The sequence below is a fragment of the Pithys albifrons genome, chromosome 14 (assembly GCF_047495875.1).
Source record: "Pithys albifrons albifrons isolate INPA30051 chromosome 14, PitAlb_v1, whole genome shotgun sequence".
NCBI classification, from domain to species: domain Eukaryota; kingdom Metazoa; phylum Chordata; class Aves; order Passeriformes; family Thamnophilidae; genus Pithys; species Pithys albifrons.
Window position 1 is genome coordinate 20,696,471 of NC_092471.1, and position 23,442 is coordinate 20,719,912.

Genomic DNA, 23,442 nt, shown 5'->3' on the forward strand with positions numbered 1-23,442 from the left:
GGCTGGCCCCGCTGGGCAGGGCCGGTGGTGCTCACCTCGGGCTGGGGCTGGGGCTGGGCTGGCCCCGCTGGGCAGGGCGGGTGGTGCTCACCTCGGGCTCCAGGGCGGGGCAGCTCCCGGCTCTGCTGGAATCGCTCTTCCAGACAGAAGGGAACAAACCAGATGTGCTCCTGGTAGGGTTACCTTCTGTGCCTTCCTTAGTGTTTGCCATTCTCCAGTGCTCCTCATATACAGGAAATAAGTTGTGATTTTCTGTGTATTTCGTTTGTTGCTTTTCATGCAGTGATTTGTGTTCAGCTGTTTGTTGTGCTTTCCCATGTTTTGTGAGAGTTTGGTTGGCTTGTTTTGCCAGTTCAGAGAATTACAGAATATCCTGAGCTGGAAAGGACCCACAGGATCATCCAGTCCAACTCCTGGCCCTGCCCAGGACACCCCAACAATCCCACCCTGTGCCCCAGAGCATCATCCAAACCCTCCTGGAGCTCTGGCAGCCTTGGGGCTGTGCCCACTGCCCTGGGCAGCCTGGTCAGTGCCCACCACCCTCTGGGGGAAGGACCTTTGCCTGAGATCCAACCTGACCCTGCCCTGGCACAGCTCCAGCCATTCCCTGTGCCCTGTCCCTGCCCTGGCACAGCTCCAGCCATTCCCTGTGCCCTGTCCCTGCCCTGGCACAGTCACAGCCATTCCCTGTGCCCTGTCCCTGCCCTGGCACAGCTCCAGCCATTCCCTGGGTACTGTCCCTGCCCTGGCACAGCCCCAGCCATTCCCTGGGTGCTGTCCCTGCCCTGGCACAGCTCCAGTCATTCCCTGGGTGCTGTCCCTGCCCTGGCACAGCTCCTGCCATTCCCTGTGCCCTGTCCCTGCCCTGGCACAGCTCCAGCCATTCCCTGTGCCCTGTCCCTGCCCTGGCACAGTCACAGCCATTCCCTGTGCCCTGTCCCTGCCCTGGCACAGCTCCAGCCATTCCCTGGGTGCTGTCCCTGCCCTGGCACAGCTCCAGCCATTCCCTGGGTGCTGTCCCTGCCCTGGCACAACTTCAGCCATTCCCTGGGTGCTGACCCTGCCCTGGCACAACTTCAGCCATTCCCTGGGTGCTGTCCCTGCCCTGGCACAGCTCCAGCCATTCCCTGGGTGCTGTCCCTGCCCTGGCACAGCTCCAGCCATTCCCTGGGTACTGTCCCTGCCGTGGCACAGCTCCAGCCCTTCCCTGGGTGCTGACCCTGCCCTGGCACAGCTCCAGCCATTCCCTGGGTGTTGTCCCTGCCCTGGCACAGCCCCAGCCATTCCCTGTGCCCTGTCCGTGCCCTGGCACAGCTCCAGCCATTCCCTGTGCCCTGTCCCTGCCCTGGCACAGCTCCAGCCATTCCCTGGGTGCTGTCCCTGCCCTGGCACAGCTCCAGCCATTCCCTGTGCCCTGTCCCTGCCCTGGCACAGCTCCAGCCATTCCCTGGGTGCTGTCCCTGCCCTGGCACAGCTCCAGCCATTCCCTGGGTGCTGTCCCTTCCCTGGCACAGCTCCAGCCCTTCCCTGGGTGCTGTCCCTGCTCACAGAGGACAGAGGTTGGAGCTGCCCCTTCCCTGCCCCTCAGGAGGAGCTGATGCTCTGCCCTCAGTCTCCTCTGCTCCAGGCTGAATAGACCAAGTGATGATATTTTTCCTGGTGAGACTTGGGAGAGAAAGTTTTGACTTGGAGTTATGATGAAATGATTCAAATTTCATTGTCCTCTAGACTATACAATGTGCTTATTAATGTGTTAATAGATGAAAGAGACAGAGATCAGGAAGCAGCAAAAGTGAAAACCTTAAATTTTTTCAAGAGTCTTCTTCCTTTTTACTGGTTTAGACTATTTTTGCCTCTGTCCCCTGTGGTGGGATGAAAACCAAACTGTCCACCTTGAACAGCTTCGGGTTTTCTCCTTGGTGGGAGGAACAAGGCCTGTGTTTGTCTGCCCTGTGTTGCTGCTGCTGTTGCTTAACAACTTGATCCCAGTGGTGAAAATGCCAGTGGTTACCACGGGCCTTCAGATAAGCTGCTCTGTGTGTTCTGCTGTGTTTCAAAAACAATCACCAAACACACCACAACAGTAACACTAATCCATCTGACAGAACCTCTTGGAAATTACAGAGTTCTGTGAGAAGAATATGTAAAATCTTAAGGGTGTGTTTGTGAATGCACTGTGCAAGTTGAGGAAGTTTTAGTGTATTCTGCACTCTTGGGGGTCTCTGTTTAGAGCAGCAGTTTCAAAATCAAACAGTCTGGAATCACAGAATGGGCGAGATCATCAAGTCCAACCCTTGGTCCAACTCCAGTCCCTTTACCAGATCATGGCACTCAGTGCCACGGCCAAGCTCAGCTGAAAAACCTCCAGGGATGGGGAATCCACCCCCTCTCTGGGCAGCCCATTCCAATCCCTGAGCACTCTCTCTGCAAAGAATTTCTTTCTGCTCTCCAACTTCAATTTCCCCTGGCAGAGCTTGAGCCCATCGTGCCCCCTTGTCCTATTGCTGAGTGCCTGGGAGAAGAGACCAACCCCCACCTGGCCAGAACTTCCCTTCAGGCAGTTCCAGACAGTGCTGAGGTCACCTCTGAGCCTCCTCTTCTCCAGCCTGAACACCCCCAGCTCCCTCAGCCTCTCCCCACAGGGCTTGTGCTCCATTCCCTTCTCCAGCCTCGTTGCTCTTCTCTGTTGGGTTGGAAGAGACCTCTGAGATCTCCAAGTCCAACTCTTGACCCAACCCTACTGTGATCACCAGCCCAGGGCACTCTGTGCCCTGGGCTGGTGATCACAGTGGGGTTGGATCAAGACATGGTGGATTCTCTGTCCCTGGAGGTGTTTCAGAGGACACTCAGTGCCACATCCAGTCCCTTCTCCAGCCTCGTTGCTCTTCTCTGGCCCCGCTCCAGCCCCTCAATCTCTTTCCTGACCTGAGGGGCCCAGAACTGAACACAACACTCCAGGTGTGGCCTCCCCAGTGCTGAGTCCAGGGGAAGGGTCACTGCCCTGGCCCTGCTGGCCATGCTAGTTTTGATCCAGGCCAGGATCCCCTTGGCCAGAAAGATACCACAGCCTTTCCTCCTAAAAGCTAAAAACTCACTGCTTTGTTCAAAAATACACAGAGTTTTACTCCTGGGGGTTTGGCCTCAGGGCTGTTTGGTTTGCCAGGTTACCTGAACCCCCAAAGCACTGGGAGAGCCATCCTGGGACAGCCCAGGCAGGGACCCACCCCCCTGCCAGAGTCAGTGCAAGCCCTGAGCACCCACCAGGCTTCACTCTGCAGTTTATTCCAAGGACTCAGCAGTTTGTGTTCTGTTTAAATGGCTTTGAATCATATTTTCTTCTGTCAAACTGCAAATGATGCCAATGTTATTTAGATAGTTACAAGGCCTCATCCAAACTGCAGGAAGTAAACATTTGGGCATGTACTCCCAGTGGGATGTACTGGGGGTTTACTGCAGAAATTAAACAGGAGTGAGGTTTCCTTCAGCTTCTGAGAGGAAACCTTTAGATAAAGTATCTTTAATTTCTGCTTACTAATGTTTGTGTTTAGTTTCCCATACAGAGTATTACACAACCAACACCTGTAGTAAGAGCCAAGGAGTTGTAGCTGTGCCACAAGCACAAGGTGACTGTAGGCCCTCAAAAATAATTTGTGGGATTCTGCACTTTATTCTGACATAACTCAGTGTACTAAAAGCAAAGCATCTTCTGGAGATACTTTTCTTTTGGAATCAGCATCCCACGAGGATGTGCAGGAGTGAATGGTGCTACTGCTACAGGGTGGGACAGAGTGGCTGGAGAGGGACAGGGGCAAAGGGACCTGGGGGTTGGATTGACAGGAGGCTGAAGATGAGCCAGCAGAGTGTGCCCAGGTGGGCAAGAAGGCCAATGGCATCCTGGCCTGGCTCAGCAATGGGGTGGCAGCAGGCCCAGGGCAGTGACCCTTCCCCTGGACTCAGCACTGGGGAGGCCACACCTGGAGTGTTGTGTTCAGTTCTGGGCCCCTCAGGTCAGGAAAGAGATTGAGGGGCTGGAGCGGGGCCAGAGAAGAGCAACGAGGCTGGAGAAGGGACTGGATGTGGCACTGAGTGTCCTCTGAAACACCTCCAGGGACAGAGAATCCAACATGTCTTGATCCAACCCCACTGTGATCACCAGCCCAGGGCACTCTGTGCCCCACTCTGTGCCCCACTCTGTGCCCCACTCTGTGCCCCACTCTGTGCCCTGGGCTGGTGATCACAGTGGGGTTGGGTCAAGAGTTGGACTTGGTGATCTCAGAGGTCTCTTCCAACCCAATCCATTCTATGATTCTATGGCAGAGGTGCTCTGTCTGACAGCCCCAAATTCTCAGGAGTCTGGGACAGCTTTCTGAGCTTTTAGATTGACTTTTTCCATATTTATCCCTACCTGGACACAGGGCAGGGACAGGGCAATAGGTCAGGCAGATATTTTGATGCCTGTGCAATATCTTAAATATCTCAGTTGTTTGATGTTCCACCCTGGCCAGACATTGCTGTTGTGGACAGGACACCTGGCAATTGAGATCCCACAGTGTTTCTTACCTTTTAAACATGTGGGGTTTCAGAAGTGAGTGGGATAATGGCTGAAATCTCTGATGAATTATGTTAGTTTTGTTGTGGAAATGAGTATTTTATGGGATGAATCTGAGGAGTCTGGTGGAGAGTAACTGGAGCAGAAAGACTCGACCTACCTTGCTGCAGGAGTGTCGAGTTAGTGCTGGGAGAAAGAGCAGCTGAAGCACGGGCAGACATTCCTTGGAATCTTAACACCCAGGCATTCCTTGGAATCTTAACACCATCCCCATGCTCACTTTGTGCTTAAATACAGCATTTTGCACTGCTGAAGGTGAGAAATGTTATGGATAATCACCCTGAGCTCAGCCCTCCCCAGGTGATTTGCTGGTGGGTTCTTTGCCACCTTTTCCCACTTAAGGGTTTTAAATGTGCTGCTGGACAGCAAAAATGTTAAAATACCCTTTTGTTGGTTTTTTTTGCCTTTAAAAATACAGATGTGGGATATGTAAATAAAACACTTGGGTTGTTTCATAGCAAAGGCTCTTTCAGCTTTTGCCCTTTGTGCAGAGAGATTCTGTGCTTTGGGAACAGGGTGAAGATGCTGCTTTGCACACAATCCCTGGTCACTAATGCAGGGCTCTAAGATGGTTAAATCTGCCTCTCCATAAGGCTAATCCTGTGTGTGTACAGAGCAGGGGTGGGTGTAACAGAGCTGAGAAACACTCAGGCTTGAGGAGAACTTACCTGACATTTCAGCAGGAGCAAGGGAGGTGACACACAGTCACCCCTCCCAGCTGGCTCAGAACGTCCAGACCTTCCATGTGAGTGTTTTAGCCCTGAAGTCTGGATGGACTTGGGACTGCTCAGTGTCTCAGGGCTGCTGGGCCTGCAGTGCAAACCTGGTGGAATATCCAGAGGGATTCTAACAAAGGTTACAGCAATGAGGCTCCTGAAGTAGCTCAGGTCAGAGCCAGCCCCAGCCTTGCTGCCTCTGCCAGCAGGTGGGTTTTGGGAGGGTGGCAGGTCATGGGGAGCACTGCAACAGCTTAACAGCCCTGCCCCAGCCCAGGCTGCAGCCCGTGGGCTGTCTCTGCAAACCCCTGGATTTTACTGTTGTAGGAAATTCTGTCTCTGAGGCTGTGCTGGTTTAAAGGGGAACTGGCAGAGAAATGAACCCAACACAAGAGATTATAACTCAGAGTTACAATTTAATAACAATATTACAACAAATGCAATGGCACAAAGAGAAATTGGGTTTAACCCCCAAGCCCAGCAGTGTAACCCACCCCCTGGGGCACAAACACAGGGGGGTTTGGTGGCCCCTGTGCTGAGCCCCACGTGGTTCCTTCGAGTCCAAAGGAAAAGGAAGGGACAAACCTGTTGGTGCAGATGATGGCACAGTCTGGTGGAGAGTGGGGGGCTCCTCCTGGCCAGGGTCTGCTCCTCCTCTGGATCCCAGGAGTGGTTCCCCAAGTCCCCAAACCCCCAGATTGTCTCCCCTCAGGTTTGGGTGGGAGCCCCCAGTGCCTCCCCCAGGGCAGGGAGTTCCACACTGGGGGATCTGACTCTGGCAGTCAGGGGGGATTTTGGAATGGTTGCTGGCCCCTGAGCAGAGCTGAGCCCTCAGGTGGGTGTGGAGGTGCCAAGGAGTCCCTGCAGGGCAGTTCTCCCAGCTCCTCTGCCAGGCTTCTTTCCCAGCCAGCTCCCAGCCTGAGGGCTCAGCTGTGCCCTGGGCAGCTGCTGCCAATGGGCCCTTGGGAACAGTTGCTGGGCAATGGCCCAGAGGGTTTAGAATGCCCAGCTTTGGTCACACCCACACAGGGATAAACTGGTCCCACTGCTGAACTGGGACAGAGTCAGAACATACCATTTAAACTCGAATTGTTCTCCCTTGGCTGCTGTAAGATACCCTCCAATAACTGCTACTTTGCTGGCTGTCTGCTCTGTATTAACGAGCCCTTTCCTGCCTGCTCTGCCCCCATGCCCAGGCTCTACGTGTCCCCCAGGAGGTCGGCAGAGGACAAGGCCGCGTCCCCCCTCCAGTGGTGCCGACAGGTGCTGGACAACCCCAGCCCCGAGATCGAGGCTGCCTGCAGGACCCTCATCAGCAGGCTGGACCAAGGTATGGCAGCCTGTCCTCCCTGCCCTCCCTGTCCTCCCTGCCCTGCCCTCCCTGTCCTCCCCTGCCCTCCCTGTCCTCCCTGCCCTGCCCTCCCTGTCCTGCCCTCCCTGCCCTGCACTGTCCTCCCTGCCCTGCCCTGTCCTCCCTGTCCTCCCTGCCCTGTCCTCCCTGCCCTGTCCTCCCTGCCCTGCCCTCCCTGTCCTCCCCTGCCCTCCCTGCCCTGCCCTGTCCTCCCTGCCCTGTCCTCCCTGTCCTCCCCTGCCCTCCCTGCCCTGCCCTGTCCTCCCTGCCCTGTCCTCCCTGCCCTGCCCTCCCTGCCCTGTCCTCCCTGCCCTGTCCTCCCTGTCCTCCCCTGCCCTCCCTGCCCTGCCCTGCCCTGTCCTCCCTGCCCTGCCCTCCCTGCCCTGCCCTGCCCTGTCCTCCCTGCCCTGTCCTCCCTGCCCTGTCCTCCCTGCCCTGCCCTGTCCTCCCTGTCCTCCCCTGCCCTCCCTGCCCTGCCCTGCCCTGTCCTCCCTGCCCTCCCTGTCCTCCCTGCCCTGTCCTCCCTGCCCTGTCCTCCCCTGTCCTGCCCTGCCCTGCCCTGTCCTCCCTGCCCTGTCCTCCCTGCCCTGTCCTCCCTGCCCTCCCTGCCCTCCCTGCCCTCCCTGCCCTCCCTGTCCTCCCTGCCCTGCCCTCTCTGCCCTGCCCTCCTGTCTTCCCCCCTCAGCACTCTCAGGGTCTGCAGGCTCTGGAGGCTTTAAATTTTTTAATATTTAACGTTTATCTTGGAAAATATTTATAGAAGGGAAATGTGCTTCTGGGGAGTGAGGGAGAGGCTGTCAGTGCAGCTTTTCTCCATGTGTTGTGGAGTGCTTCTGATAGGAATAATTCCTCCTGGTTCTCATGGTGATTATTCACCTTACCAGCTGTAAATGTGCAAGAGTTGTCTGGTGCACAAAGCTTACCATAATGGAATATTAAACCTGGAGAAATTGTGTCACTCAGAACCCAAGTTTGCCTTCCAGTTCTATCATCCCCTAAAAGCACTTCCTGTTGGCTTTTGGCTGTGCCACTTTATCCTGAGGGAACATCCCTGACTTCTTGTGCCTGAACTGAACCCATGCAGGTTTCTGTTGAGCTGTGACCTCCATCACCACGCTCTGGGTCCCCCCCTGGGGTTGTGTTTGCTTTTCCAGGGGGGGAAGGATCAGTCCCATTTTGGCCCTTCCCTGGTGGAAGGGCTGCCAGAACTGGTGCAGGGTTTCCTTCAGCACAAAAATGAGTGTCAGAATTCCATTCCTGCCTCTCAGGCTGGTGGGTGTCCTCCCTTTGTCCTTTCCTCCCTTTGTCCTTTCCTCCCCTTGTTCTTCCCTCCCCTTGTTCTTCCCTCCCCTTTGCCCTTTCCTCCCCTTGTCCTTCCCTCCCCTTGTCCTTCCCACCCCTTGTCCTTCCCTCCCCTTGCCCTTCCCTCCCCTTGCCCTTCCCTCCCCTTGCCCTTCCCTCCCTTTGCCCTTCCCTCCCTTTGTCCTTCCCTCCCTTTGTCCTTCCCTCCCTTTGCCCTTCCCTCCCTTTGCCCTTCCCTCCCCTTGCCCTTCCCTCCCCTTGCCCTTCCCTCCCCTTGCCCTTCCCTCCCTTTGTCCTTCCCTCCCTTTGCCCTCTCCTCCCTTTGCCCTCTCCTCCCTTTGCCCTCTCCTCCCTTTGCCCTCTCCTCCCTTTGCCCTTCCCTCCCTTTGTCCTCTCCTCCCTTTGCCCTTTCCTCCCTTTGTCCTTCCCTCCCCTTGCCCTTCCCTCCCCTTGCCCTTCCCTCCCCTTGCCCTTCCCTCCCCTTGCCCTTCCCTCCCCTTGTCCTTCCCTTCCCTTGTCCTTTCCTCCCCTTTGCCCTTTCCTCCCCTTTGCCCTTTCCTCCCCTTTGCCCTTTCCTCCCCTTTGCCCTTTCCTCCCCTTTGCCCTTCCCTCCCTTTGCCCTTCCCTCCCTTTGCCCTTCCCTCCCCTTGCCCTTCCCTTCCCTTGCCCTTCCCTCCCCTTGCCCTTCCCTCCCCTTGCCCTTCCCTTCCCTTGCCCTTCCCTCTCCTTGCCCTTCCCTCTCCTTGCCCTTCCCTCCCTTTGCCCTCTCCTCCCTTTGCCCTCTCCTCCCTTTGCCCTTCCCTCCCCTTGCCCTTCCCTCCCTTTGTCCTTCCCTCCCTTTGTCCTTCCCTCCCTTTGCCCTTCCCTCCCTTTGCCCTTCCCTCCCTTTGCCCTTTCCTCCCCTTGCCCTTCCCTCCCTTTGCCCTTTCCTCCCTTTGTCCTTTCTTCCCCTTGTCCTTCCCTCCCCTTGTCCTTCCCTCCCCTTGTCCTTCCCTCCCCTTGTCCTTCCCTCCCCTTGTCCTTCCCTCCCCTTGTCCTTTCCTCCCCTTGTCCTTTCCTCCCCTTGCCCTTCCCTTCCTTTGCCCTTTCCTCCCCTTTGCCCTTTCCTCCCCTTTGCCCTTTCCTCCCCTTTGCCCTTTCCTCCCCTTTGTCCTTCCCTCCCCTTTGTCCTTCCCTCCCCTTTGCCCTTTCCTCCCCTTTGCCCTTTCCTCCCCTTTGCCCTTCCCTCCCCTTTGCCCTTCCCTCCCCTTGCCCTTCCCTCCCTTTGCCCTTTCCAGCGTTTTCCAGCCCTGTGTGCAGAAGGGCCTGGAGTCCTGACAGCCAAGGACACTTGGGAGGTTTTAGTTTGAAGTTCAGGGCTGTTCTTGGCTGCTGGAAATACAACTCCCAGTGTGGTATCAAAGTTGTTGTCTGAGGGTTTGATCCTGGCTGGGTTTGTGTCCTTGGGAATGCAGATATTCTGATTTCAGTTTAGCCACTGGTTTGCCCCCAGTGATTGCAAGTCTGAGGTCCTTTTTGGGGGTGTTTGGTGTGGTTTTGGTTTTTTCCTCCCCACAGTGTTTGGCCCTGTTTGTGATCAGGCCTCTTTTGAGTTTAACCTTGAAATTCCTGAGCTGAGATAACTGAATATACTTTGAGAACAAACTTCATTTGCTTTTATTTGAATGAAAATCCATTTAATGAGCTCTTTGCTTTCTGTCTGAACTGTTTCAGGCTTTAGTTGTACTCCACCACTCTTTGAACTAAAATAGCCTGACCTATGTGGGAGAAATAAACAAGAAAATGTATTTATGTGGCAAATCTTCATTATTTTTTTAGCTGGTACTCTCTGAATAGGGAGAGTTGAGTTCTGGGGGCAATTCAGCAGCCCCTTGGATCTATCCAGGTCACAGTCTGAGTATTTTCCTCGGGGTTGTTGGTGCTCTTTTCCACCTCCAGTAGGGATGGGTGCCCTGAGTTTTGCTACCTGGCTCATTCTGGTTGTTCCCTGACCACGTGTGCTGAATAAACTGAGCTCAGAGAGTTGTTTGGCACATTAATTTGCTCTCCTTTAATCTCAAAGCACAGTTTTTGTGGTTTAATGTTGCCTTGATTCCAGCATTAAAACTTGCCAATACCACAAGTGCAAACATAAAGTTCAGTGAGTTCTTTGACATGAAGGTGGGGGTGGAAGTGGCTGATATTGGTGAAAACTTCCATGTGGGGAGCCCAGCACTGAACTTTCCAAAATGTTTGGCTCCTTTGAAGCCACGTTTGTCAGGAATTACTCCTGGAGTTCTTCAGAAGGGACAGACATGTCACTGGCACGTCAGGAAGTACCTCTGTGACAGCATTAAACCCTGTTTGATGCCCTGTGTCTTGTTCTTTGTCTTGCCCTGAGTTTCAGAGCTGCCTCACTAACCTTTGTGGCTTTGTTGTATTTTTCCCTTCTAGCCAGTAGATGGAAAAACCTGTATTGCAGCCCCCTGAACCCAGAGCCAGGCTCCTGTAGCAATGCTCTAAACTCTCCTGGGCACCTCAAATCGACTAACAAAGCACTACTAACCTGTGGCAGCTCAGGTATGGCATGGCACAGCATGGAGGGGCACCCAGGGGCAGAGGGGCATCACCCAGAGAGCCACAGCCACCCCTGGGGCTTCCCCTTCCAATCTTCCCACTGCCTCACCCAGCTTTCACCTGTCTCTGTGGCAGAAGAGCTCCTTGCATCCTAAATGCCTTGGAGTTATTTCTTCTTTGGCATTTTATAACTTTCTCTCTCTGTGATTTTTCAGTTGTACTAATTTTAAAGGGACTTGAAACAGAAGTGTTGGGGCAAAGAAAGTGTTGTCATAGTCTGTGGGTGTTGCCTTTATAAAGTTAGTTGGGTTCAGTTTCCTGAGAGTTTGGGCAGTTTCTTTTGGGAATGTTGGTTTAATGCAGGTAACAGAAAGGTCTCCAGGGTATAAACCCTTGAACTGGCTGAGTGGGCAGCAGAAAGAAACAGCCAAGGCTTTCCTTCAGCCTTGCTGTGTTTGCAGGAGGGTCCCCACCTGAGGGGCAGCTCAGCCACGGCCCTGTTGGCAGCCTGGGCTTGTAGGGGTGACAGGGAAGCTCCTCCAAGGGCTTTGCCCTCCCTGGGGGGCTGCTTGGGGGTCAGACCCTCTGGCAGGAGCTTCAGTGTTCCCCTTGGTGCAGCTCCTGCTGTTCCCTGGCACGGCTGCTCTGCCTCTTGGCTTTATTATCAGAGGAGCCTTCCTGGTTTGGTTGGTGTGTGTGGAAATTGCTGAATCCTGCTCTGCATGTGTCAAAACAAAGCATGTTTAACAGCCCCTGCCTTGAACTTGATGTTAAATGAACCTTTTTCCCTTCTTAAGAAAGCAAAAAGAGTTGCCTGGGGATGTGTCTTGTGCCAACTGCCCAACACACAGTCAGAGCTTCCCTCTCCTCACTGAGGAAAGGCAGGAAAGGGAAAAGCCTCAAACCAGGTTTATGCTTAAACTATCTATATTTGTACAGAAAAGAGAAAATGAAGAGAAACTACAATACAACACACACTTACACGAGTTAGAAATAACAAGAAATAACTCCCCACTCCCCACTGAAAACAGATTCTATCACTAGATCCATAAGCATTCTAAAAGACACCCAGCAAGAAACAGAAAGTATAAAAACAAAATGTTTTTCCTTCCCTGAACTCAAACAAAATGCAAAGTAGCAGCAGCAGCCACATCAGGGCCCAGACAGCTGAGCATGTCCTGCCTCTACTGCAGCCATGGTGGAACTGAGTGAGCACCTCCCACTCCTGTGTTCATATCTCAGGTTTGCCTCATCTGGTATGAAATGCTTCTTTGGTTACTCGGTCAGGTGATCCCTGTCTCTCCCAAGCTACAGCAGATTCTCTGAGCCTGCTAATTTGAGGCCTGGCTAAAAGCACCACAGGGGGTTTGCACAGACAGGTGCAGGTTTGCCTTGCAGACCTGCTGCAAACAGCACCAACACTTCCCTGTGGTTTGCAAGCAGAAGGAGGCACAGGTGGGGTTTGCAGGCTGAGCTCTGCAGGGAGGCTCCTCTCAGCCCATCTCTGGGGGTGCTGTGGGGCTGGTGGGCAGTCCAGGGGTGTCACTGCCCTTCACACCCCCACAGCTGCTGGGAGGTCAGACCAGGGGGTGTGCTGTGGGTTCCCAGGGAAGGGCAGGGCTCTGCCTGGCACCTCCCAGGGGCTCCTCCCTGGCACTGGAGGAGCCTTAAACTTAAACACCAGTTTAAGGCTCCCTGCCCACCTGGCTGGCTCTAAGAAAACATTCACATGGAAAATGTTTAACAGGAACTTCCCTTAAAAACTAAAAAAAGCTGCTGACAAAACCCAGATGTGGTTTCTCTGATGGAAACCATGATCAGTTCAGCTTTTCTGATGGGAGAAAGGGGATTTTTAGCCCCTCTTTGGTTGTCTTTAACTAGACCCTTAATCTGAAAGGCAACAACCAAACTGAACACACAGAGTTGAATTGGGAATTGGCCTTTTGAAAAGCTGCTGTTACAACTCTTGGTATTGGAGGTGGTGTTAGTGCAGCAGGGACCCTGTGCTTGTTCCTCATCCCACATCCTCCAGGAGCAAACCCTCCTCAGGATGGCTTCATTCCAGCTGCCTTTTGCTGACACTGGGAGGAAAGAGATGGGCTTGTGTGCTGGGGTGTCTTTCTCTGAGTGTGTTTTTGTGCAACACACCCACAGATGGACCCTTAAATTAGTCATGTTTTTACCACTGGGAAAAAGTGTCACTGAAAGGCTCAAAGCTGGACAAACTGGATGCTCTTCAAACAAGGAGTTGGAGGCCAGTTGGCACAAAGCACTTTGCTCAGTGCCCATGAGAGGAATTTATTTCAGACCTGGACTTCAAACCTGTGTTTTCCATGTCAGCAGTTACTGCTCATCCTGACTGGCTGAAGGAACAATACTGGGGACCTGCTGCTTTTCCCTGCCTGCCTGGAATTGCCCACATTGGGAAGGGCTGCCCAGGGATGGGCAGGGGTGTTTTGCTGACCAGTGGTGTGTTTGAGCCTCACTCTGAGCATTGCCCATGAGGGGCACTGCCTTCAGCTCTGGGAACATGGCAGGAAACCTGAGGGGAAGGGAAAGCCAGTGGGGAATGACACCCTGCAGGTGCCTTGGGAGCCTGACTTCATTCCTGCTTTGTCTCTACCTGCTGATTTAAGGGATTATTTCAATCCCCAAGCAGGACTTAACATCTCTTTCAGCTTAAGAAGTAAGTGCTCTTGAGCTCTTGCTTTATCTGATCTTGGGCAGATCCTGTTTTAACTTCTTCTTGTGGGTCTAAAGGTGTGTAGTTCTAATTGCAGCCTTGTCTTGGAGTTAATGAAGGTAATGAAGGTAATGATGTGCTCTCTCAAGTTCTGTGCTCAGTGCTCAGGGACTGGCTGTGCCAGGAGTGTGTTCTGACAAATGGCACAGACCAGCACACTGGCCATGGAGAGGCTTTACATGCACCAATACTTTTGTGATCCCAGATTTCTTCCAGCAGTGTTTGTGTGTTGGATTTCCTTTCCCAAACACAGAGCAGTGCTGGGTTTCCTTTCCCAAACACAGAGCAGTGTGGCAGCTGTGAGGAGGGGCAGGGGTGGGGGTGTCCTCACCTCAAAGATAAATGGTGATAAATAATTGTCTTTATGGCCTGGTGCAGGATTGTCCCACCATTGCTGTGAGCTGGGGGGGATGCTCAGCCCTCCTGCAGGGACAGCCATTCCAGGGGCCAGGAGTGAGGAGAACCACTTGGGATCCCTCACAGCCCTCCCACAGCTGAAGGACCATAACCCAGAGTTCACAGCTTGTTTATTCCCTATTTCAGCAGCAAATAGTAGAACTCTTGTGCCAGGGAAGATACTGACTTGCTTGACTTTAAAGCACCAAGAGGTAAAAATTTTCATTTAGTGATGATTATGATGATATTTTTATTATTATCCTTCAAAAGAAAGAACTTCCCTGGTGGAAAGATCCTCCCAGTGTGGTTTTTATGAGCTGTATGAACAGTCCATGTCCTTCCCTGTAAGAGAGGGGAAAAAATATATAAACCCCTGTAAGAGAGGGGAAAAAAATGGATAAACCTCAGGAAATGGGAGGATGGGATTTAGGGCAAGTTCTACTTTGCAAAAGCAGATGATGTTTGAGGTTCTGTCCTGGGATCCTTTGAGTGCTCACCAGCACCCTGGTCAGCACTTTGTGTACCTTGGCTGCTCAGTTTCTGGCTCAGTAGCTGCCCTTTGCTCAAAATAAGCACAAATACTACTGATATTTGAAATATGTCTCTGAGCTCCAAATCCCTGTGCATCCCTTTGCCACCTCCTGGGCAGAATTCCATGGTTTTCTCAAGATCCCCGTGTATCCCTTTGCCCCCTTCTGGTGGGCAGAATTCCATGGTTTTCTCAAGATCCCCGTGTATCCCTTTGCCCCCTTCTGGTGGGCAGAATTCCACAGTTTTCTCCAAATCCCCGTGCATCCCTTTGCCACCTTCTGGACAGAATTCCACAGTTTTCTCCAAATCCCTGTGCATCCCTTTGCCACCTTCTGGACAGAATTCCATGGTTTTCTCAAGATCCCCGTGCATCCCTTTGCCACCTTCTGGACAGAATTCCACAGTTTCCCCCACCACCACCAAAACGCTGCCTCCTGAAAACTGCAGGTTCCTAAGGGGGTGTTGTGCCCTCAGGTGATTCCTGACTGCCCCACTGTTCCCCACAGCCACCCCCCAAGCTCCCAGTGCTCTGGTAGTTCCTGGCACAGCTGCTGGGGGTCTCACCCCCTGTGTCTGTGCCCCAGGGTACCTGAGCATGCTGGGGGTCTCACCCCTGTGTCTGTGCCCCAGGGTCCCTGAGCATGCTGGGGGTCTGACCCTCTGTGTCTGTACCTGAGCATGCTGGGGGTCTCACCCCTGTGTCTCTGCCCCAGGGTACCTGAGCATGCTGGGGGTCTCACGCCCTGTGTCTGTACCTGAGCATGCTGGGGGTCTGACCCTCTGTGTCTGTACCTGAGCATGCTGGGGGTCTCACCCCTGTGTCTGTACCTGAGCATGCTGGGGGTCTCACCCCTGTGTCTCTGCCCCAGGGTACCTGAGCATGCTGGGGGTCTCACCCCTGTGTCTCTGCCCCAGGGTACCTGAGCATGCTGGGGGTCTCACCCCCTGTGTCTGTACCTGAGCATGCTGGGGGTCTCACCCCTGTGTCTGTACCTGAGCATGCTGGGGGTCTCACCCCTGTGTCTCTGCCCCAGGGTACCTGAGCATGCACTCAGCACTGAGCTCCCAGTCCTCGGTGGACAGCGAGCTGAGCACCTCAGACGACTCCATCTCCATGGGCTACAAACTGCAGGACCTCACGGATGTCCAGGTCATGGCTCGCCTTCAGGAGGAGAGTGAGTATGTGGGCTGAGAGCTGGGCAGCTGCAGGGGGGCTGCAATGTTCTCCTCCCCCTTTCCCCAGCAAAAAATAACAGTTGAGATTTGCTGGAGCGGGGCCAGAGAAGAGCCACGAGGCTGGAGAAGGGACTGGATGTGGCACTGAGTGTCCTCTGAAACACCTCCAGGGACAGAGAATCCAACATGTCTTGATCCAACCCCACTGTGATCACCAGCCCAGGGCACAGAGTGCCAGAGTGATCAGTGGGTTTGGATCAAGGGTTGGGTTTGATGATCTCAGAGGTCTCTTCCAACCCAACTGAGAAGAGCAACGAGGCTGGAGAAGGGACTGGAGCACAAGTGCTGTGGGGAGAGGCTGAGGGAGCTGGGGGTGTTCAGGCTGGAGAAGAGGAGGCTCAGAGATGACCTCAGCACTGTCTGGAACTGCCTGAAGGGAAGTTCTGGCCAGGTGGGGGTTGGTCTCTTCTCCCAGACACTCAGCAATAGGACAAGGGGGCACGATGGGCTCAAGCTCTGCCAGGGGAAACTGAAGTTGGAGAGCAGAAAGAAATTCTTTGCAGAGAGAGTGCTCAGGGATTGGAATGGGCTGCCCAGAGAGGGGGTGGATTCCCCATCCCTGGAGGTTTTTCAGCTGAGCTTGGCCGTGGCACTGAGTGCCATGATCTGGTAAAGGGACTGGAGTTGGACCAAGGGTTGGACTTGATGGTCTCAGAGGGCTTTTCCAACCCAATCCATTCTGTGATTCTGTGATGCACAGACCAAACTGCCAACATGGCTCCTGTACAACATCCTGAAGGTGACACCTCCCAAAGTATTGCCCAAACCCCCACTCTGGGATATGTGAGTGCCCCTGGATATGAAGATGCTCCATCCCAGGTTGTGCCTGAGCACAGCTGAGGTTGCAGAGGGGCTGTGGCAGCAGCAGCAGCTCCCACTCTGGTCCCCTCCCTTGAGCAGGCACAGGCAGCTCTGACTGCACTGGGGAACTGGCCCAGCTGGGGAAAACAACCCAGCAAAAGGTTCTGCTTGGGAATCTGTGCTTTGCTGAGCAGCCTGAAATCAGAGGCTCTACTGGGCTCAGCTGTACAAGCTGTTTATTCCACACAAGATACAAGTAGTTTTTCACTGCTGGGTTGAGTAAAACCAGGAGTTCAGGGGCACTAAAACTGAAAGAGCTGATTTTGCAGTTGAAGTTTTGCTCCTCTAAAGTGCTCAGAGGCAGCTCTGCAAATTTAACTTCAGATGTTTGTGTCTCATATGGGGGGATTTCAGGTCCCCCAAATCATGAAATCACTGGGGAAGTTCCTCTTGACTTCTGGAATTGGACTGAGGTCCTGATTGACAAACAAGGTAGAAAAAGGGGTTGGAGCTGTGTTCCTGTGCAAGTGAAGCATTAATTTGGTTTGTGGGAAAGAGATTGAAGTTCTCTGCCTTTCTTTAGGAGAACATTTTCTGGGCCTTTCTAAATTAAAAAAATACTCTGACCTGGGAATTGGCATATGAGACCCAAAAGAACAAAAAGACAGAAGATCTTGTTATCACTTTTTTGCAGCTGAGGAAAAGTTGTATTAAAGTGAATAAAACAAGTAACAGCCTTTTCCTTTCTACACTTTGACTATTCTTTTATGCTTTGCAATCACTTAAATTGTCAAGGAAATCCTGTCACGTTCCAAAGTTTCCAGTGGAATAGAAAATACATTAATCCTCAGAATGATGGGAGCTTTTCACATTTCCATTGTGAAGGCAGAAGAGTGGGGAACACCTGTTTGTTTTTTAAAGTTGCTTACATTTTTTCAGGCAGGGAGACTTGAATAAAGGCATAAAACAACCCTGATGTCAGTGCAGAGCAGGTGTTTTCACTGGAGCAGATGTTCAGATCCTGTTTCCACCTGTTGGAATGCTGGTGGTGTGTAATTAATGGAACTGCAACGTTCACCCTGTAAATTAGACTCCCATTCCTGGTTAACTTGTGGTGTTCATGGCATTAGTGGTCACCCTCTCAGAGGGTTGTGTGTGGGAATGAGGACTAGTTCAGATCCACTCTTGGCAGCAATGAAGCAGTTCTGGTAGGAGTGACAGTGATGAGTTTATGGATTCCCTGAGTGCCTCCACGAGGGACAGTTGTTAACCTGACCCTCCTTCCAGGCTGGGATGAATCACTGTCACAGAATATGCTGAGTTGGAGGGGACCCACCAGGGCCATCGAGTACAACCTGCACAGGCCCATCCCCAGGAGTCCCACCCTGTGCCCCAGAGCTTTGTCCAAACCCTTCTGGAGCTCTGGCAGCCTTAGGGCTGTGCCCACTGCCCTGGGGAGCCTGGTCAGTGCCCACCACCCTCTGGGGGAAGGACCTTTGCCTGAGAACCAACCTGACCCTGCCCTGGCACAGCCCCAGCCATTTCCTGTGCCCTGTCCCTGCCCTGGCACAGCCCCAGCCATTCCCTGTGCCCTGTCCCTGCCCTGGCACAGCTCCAGCCATTCCCTGTGCCCTGTCCCTGCCCTGGCACAGCCCCAGCCATTCCCTGGGTGCTGTCCCTGCCCTGGCACAGCTCCAGCCATTCCCTGGGTGCTGTCCCTGCCCTGACACAGCTCCAGCCATTCCCTGGGTGCTGTCCATGCCCTGGCACAGCTCCAGCCCTTCCCTGGGTGCTGTCCCTGCCCTGGCACAGCTCCAACCATTCCCCGGGTGCTGTCCCTGCCCTGGCACAGCCCCAGCCATTCCCTGGGTGCTGTCCCTGCCCTGACACAGCTCCAGCCATTCCCTGGGTGCTGTCCCTGCCCTGGCACAGCTCCAGCCATTCCCTGTGCCCTATTCCTGCCCTGGCACAGCTCCAGCCATTCCCTGGGTGCTGTTCCTGCCCTGGCACAGCCCCAGCCATTCCCTGGGTACTGTCCCTGCCCTGGCACAGCCCCAGCCATTCCCTGGGTGCTGTTCCTGCCCTGGCACAGCCCCAGCCATTCCCTGGGTGCTGTTCCTGCCCTGGCACAGCCCCAGCCATTCCCTGGGTGCTGTCCATGCCCTGGCACAGCTCCAGCCATTCCCTGGGTGCTGTCCCTGGTCCCACAGAGCAGAGCTCAGTGCCTGCCCCTCCTCTGCCCCTGCCCAGGAAGTTGTCCCTGCACTGAGGTCTCCCCTCAGTGTCCTCCAGCTGAACACACCAAGTGCCCTCAAGCCCTTCCCCATCTTCGCTGCCATCCTCTGAACACCCTCTGAGAGCTCACCATCTGTGTGTTGGGGCTGGGTAAGGCCCGTGTGATGGCTCTGACGTGTCCCCGTGTCCCCAGGCCTGCGGCAGGACTGCGCCTCCAGCTCCGCCTCCGTGTCCCGCCGCAGCTCCAGCGCGTCCCTGCACTCGCTGCGCCGCGGCACCTACAGCGACCAGGAGTTCGACACCTACAGCCTGGAGGACGAGGACGACTGTGACTGCTCGCTGTCCCTGCGCAGCGCCCACCGCTACTCGCCGTCCCCGCTGAGCTCCCCGCGCTGCCAGTCGCCGTCGGCGGGCACCGAGCACGGCCGGGCCGGGGCGTCCCGGCTGCGAACCCCGCGCAGGGCAGTGCAGGGAGCCGCGCAGGAGCGCCTCAAGTACGCCAACAGCGAAGGTGAGCGGGACGTGGGTGCTGGGGGGGATGAGGTGGGGTGTGCTGGGTGGGGATGAGGTGGGGTGTGCCGGGTGGGGATGAGGTGGGGTGCGCCGGGTGGGGATGAGGTGGGGTGTGCCGGGTGGGGATGAGGTGGGGTGCGCCGGGTGGGGATGAGGTGGGGTGCGCCGGGTGGGGATGAGGTGGGGTGTGCCGGGTGGGGATGAGGTGGGGTGTGCCGGGTGGGGATGAGGTGGGGTGTGCCGGGTGGGGATGAGGTGGGGTGTGCCGGGTGGGGATGAGGTGGGGTGTGCCCACGTGGATCAGGGACAGTGTGGCAGCAGGACCATCTCAAGTACGCCAACAGCAAAGGTGAGCACCCCATGGCAGGGCAGGATGTGGGTGCTGGGTGGGGATGAGGTGGGGTGTGCCGGGTGGGGATGAGGTGGGGTGTGCTGGGTGGGGATGAGGTGGGGTGTGCCCACATGGATCAGGGACAGTGTGGCAGCAGGACCGTCTCAAGTACGCCAACAGCAAAGGTGAGCGCCCCATGGCGGGGCAGGATGTGGGTGCTGGGTGGGGATGAGGTGGGGTGCGCCGGGTGGGGATGAGGTGGGGTGTGCTGGGTGGGGATGAAGTGGGGTGTGCCGGGTGGGGATGAGGTGGGGTGCGCCGGGTGGGGATGAGGTGGGGTGCGCCGGGTGGGGATGAGGTGGGGTGCGCCGGGTGGGGATGAGGTGGGGTGTGCCGGGTGGGGATGAGGTGGGGTGTGCTGGGTGGGGATGAGGTGGGGTGTGCCCACGTGGATCAAGGATAGTGTGGCAGCAGGACCGTCTCAAGTACGCCAACAGCAAAGGTGAGCAGGACGTGGGTGCTGGGGGGGGATGAGGTGGGGTGTGCTGGGTGGGGATGAGGTGGGGTGTGCTGAGTGGGGATGAGGTGGGGTGTGCCCACGTGGATCAAGGGTAGTGTGGCAGCAGGACTGGCGCAGTGACTGTCCCCCTGTGCTGGGCACTGGTGAGGACACACCTCGAGTCCGGTGGGCCACTTGCTACATAAAGGACATTGAGGTGGGGATGAGGTGGGGTGTGCCGGGTGGGGATGAGGTGGGGTGTGCCGGGTGGGGATGAGGTGGGGTGTGCTGGGGGGGATGAGGTGGGGTGTGCTGGGTGGGGATGAGGTGGGGTGTGCCCACGTGGATCAGGGACAGTGTGGCAGCAGGACCATCTCAAGTACGCCAACAGCAAAGGTGAGCGCCCCATGGCGGGGCAGGATGTGGGTGCTGGGTGGGGATGAGGTGGGGTGTGCCGGGTGGGGATGAGGTGGGGTGCGCCGGGTGGGGATGAGGTGGGGTGTGCTGGGGGGGATGAGGTGGGGTGTGCCGGGTGGGGATGAGGTGGGGTGTGCCGGGTGGGGATGAGGTGGGGTGCGCCGGGTGGGGATGAGGTGGGGTGCGCCGGGTGGGGATGAGGTGGGGTGCGCCGGGTGGGGATGAGGTGGGGTGTGCCCACATGGATCAGGGACAGTGTGGCAGCAGGACCATCTCAAGTATGCCAACAGCAAAGGTGAGCACCCCATGGCGGGGCAGGATGTGGGTGCTGGGTGGGGATGAGGTGGGGTGTGCCCATGTGGGCACTTGGCCTGGAAAAAGGATAGCGTGGCAGCAGGACCAGCACAGTGACTGTCCCCCTGTGCTGGGCACTGGTGAGGACACACCTTGAGTCCAGTGGGCCACTCGCTACAGAAAGGACATTGAGGTGCTGCAGTTTGTCCAGAGAAGGTGATGGAGCTGGGGAAGGATTTGAAGCACAACTCTGAGGAATGGCTGAGGGAACTGGAGTGGTCTAGTCTGGAGAAAAGGAGGCTCAGGGGGGACCTTCTTGCTCTGTCCAACTCCCTGACAGCAGAGTAGAGCCGGGGTGGTTGGGCTCTTGTGCCACACTCAGTACAAAAAGGACATTGAGGTGCTGCAGTTTGTCCAGAGAACAGTGATGGAGTTGGGAAGGGTCTGGAGCACAGCTCTGATGAAGAGCGGCTGAGGGAGCTGGGGGGGCTCAGCCTGGAGAAAAGGAGGCTTAGGGGGGACCTTCTCACTCTCTCCAGCATCCTGATAGCAGAGTAGAGCCAGGGGGAGTTGGGCTCTTGTGCCACACTCACTACAAAAAGGACATTGAAGGGCTGCAGTTTGTCCAGTGAAGGTGATGGAGCTGAGGAAGGGTTTGAAGCACAGCTCTGATGAGGAGCAGCTGAGGGAACTGGAGTGGGTTAGTCTGGAGAAAACAAGGCTCAGGGGGAACCTTCTCACTCTCTCCAGCTCCCTGACAGCAAGGTAGAGCCAAGGGGGTTGGGCTCTTGTGCCATGTCCCACGTGAAAAGATGAGAGGAAATGGGCTCGAGTTGTGCCAGGGGAGGGTCAGGTTAGGGATTAGAAACAATTCTTTTCCTGTCAGAGTGGTCAGACCTTGGAATGAGTTGCCCAGGGAGGTGGGGGAGTCGCTGTCTCTGGAAGTGTTCAGGAGGTGTCTGGATGTGGCACTTGGGGAAGTGGTTTAGGGAGGATTGTGGTGCTGGGTTGATGGTGGGAGTGGATGATCTTGAAGGTCTCTTCCAATAATCCCATGACTTCCAAAGCCCTGATATTAACTGGAAGCCAAGAACTAGATGCACAGTCCTGTACTTTGAGGTGCATTTTCCAAGGGAGAGCCTAACCCCTGGTGAGCTGCATGGCCAGGGCAGCAGCCAACAGGCTGTGCTGTGCTTGCAGAGGAGCTGAGGCACAGCATGCCCAACCTGGCCCGGAGCAGCCTGCGCGCCCTCGACTCGGTTCGCAGCAGCCGGAGCCTGGAGTGTGACCTGCAGGTGCCGAGCAGCCGCATCCCCCGCACCCAGCAGCGGTCAGCAGGTCAGTGCCTGCCTCCCAGCCTGCCTGCCTCTGCTCTCTGTGCCCCCCCTGCCTGCCTCTGCTCTCTGTGCCCCCTCTGCTCTCTGTGCCCCCCCTGCCTGCCTCTGCTCTCTGTGCCCCCCTGCCTGCCTCTGCTCTCTGTGCCCCCCTGCCTCCCTCTGCTCTCTGTGCCCCCCCTGCCTGCCTCTGCTCTCTGTGCCCCTCTGCTCTCTGTGCCCCCTTGGCTCTCTGTGCCTCCCCCGCCTTCCCTTGGCTCTCTGTGCCCCCCCTGCCTTCCCTCTGCTCTCTGTGCCCCTCTGCTCTCTGTGCCCCCTCTGCTCTCTGTGCCTCCCCCGCCTTCCCTTGGCTCTCTGTGCCCCCCCTGCCTTCCCTCTGCTCTCTGTGCCCCTCTGCTCTCTGTGCCCCCTCTGCTCTCTGTGCCCCCCCGCCTGCCTCTGCTCTCTGTGCCCCCCCTGCCTGCCTCTGCTCTCTGTGCCCCCCCTGCCTGCCTCTGCTCTCTGTGCCCCCTCTGCTCTCTGTGCCCCCCCGCCTGCCTCTGCTCTCTGTGCCCCCCCTGCCTGCCTCTGCTCTCTGTGCCCCTCTGCTCTCTGTGCCCCCCTGCCTGCCTCTGCTCTCTGTGCCCCTCTGCTCTCTGTGCCCCTCTGCTCTCTGTGCCCCCTCTGCTCTCTGTGCCCCCCCTGCCTTCCCTCTGCTCTCTGTGCCCCTCTGCTCTCTGTGCCCCCTTGGCTCTCTGTGCCTCCCCTGCCTTCCCTTGGCTCTCTGTGCCCCCCCTGCTCTCTGTGCCCCCCCTGCCTGCCTCTGCTCTCTGTGCCCCCCCTGCCTTCCCTCTGCTCTCTGTGCCCCTCTGCTCTCTGTGCCCCCCCTGCCTTCCCTCTGCTCTCTGTGCCCCCCTGCATCCCTCTGCTCTCTGTGCCCCTCTGCTCTCTGTGCCCCCTTGCCGTGGCTGAGGGCCTGTCCCTGCCGTGGCTGAGGGGCTGTCCCTGCCGTGGCTGAGGGCTTGTCCCGCCGTGCTCCCCACCCAGGTCTGACTCCCAGCAAGCTCAGGTACTCCTCGGGGGCCGGGCAGTGCCCGCTGGCGGTGCGGCCGCCCGTGAAGGCGGGCTCGGGCACAGGCTCCCTGCTGGCCAGCAGGCAGGCAGCGAAGCCCTGCAGCTACACAGCCCCGGGCTCTGCAGCACGGAAGCCGCCGGCGCCCTCGCTCCACACGGGCTCTGCCAGCACCAGTTGCACTTCCAGAACCACCACCATGGGCACCGTGGCCAAACCTTCCACGCTGAAGGCGCGCCCGGGCATCGCAGGGGGCTCGGTGCCCAAGGGCAAGGCAACGCCCCCCGCCAGGAGGTGAGTGCAACCCTCAGGGCTCAGTGTCAGCCTCGCACTCACAGAGCAAAGAGGCGCTTTTATAAGTCACAGAATGGGCTGGAGTGGGCTGGGTTGGGTTGAGTTGGGTTGGGGTTGGGTTGGATTGAGTTGGGGTTGGGTTGGGTTGAGTTGGGTTGGGTTGAGTTGGGGTTGAGTTAGGTTGAGTTGGGGTTGGGTTGGGTTGAGTTGAGGTTGCGTTGGGTTGAGTTGGG

At 56.2% G+C, this 23,442-nt stretch overlaps 1 protein-coding gene across 3 annotated transcripts in view; it reads left to right on the forward strand.

The window, feature by feature from the left end:
• The window catches only part of LOC139678630 (SLAIN motif-containing protein-like), a 39,983-nt gene that overhangs the window by 12,754 nt on the left and 3,787 nt on the right, over positions 1 to 23,442 (forward strand). For 2 of the 3 annotated variants that reach the window (XM_071569599.1, XM_071569600.1), the window contains exons 3-8: positions 6,522 to 6,655; positions 10,412 to 10,537; positions 15,239 to 15,379; positions 18,670 to 18,987; positions 21,731 to 21,868; positions 22,891 to 23,209. In XM_071569599.1, coding sequence (XP_071425700.1) covers positions 6,522 to 6,655; positions 10,412 to 10,537; positions 15,239 to 15,379; positions 18,670 to 18,987; positions 21,731 to 21,868; positions 22,891 to 23,209 — 1,176 coding nt within the window. The remainder of the gene's footprint in view (positions 1 to 6,521; positions 6,656 to 10,411; positions 10,538 to 15,238; positions 15,380 to 18,669; positions 18,988 to 21,730; positions 21,869 to 22,890; positions 23,210 to 23,442) is intronic. The other variant, XM_071569601.1, reaches the window with a different exon arrangement.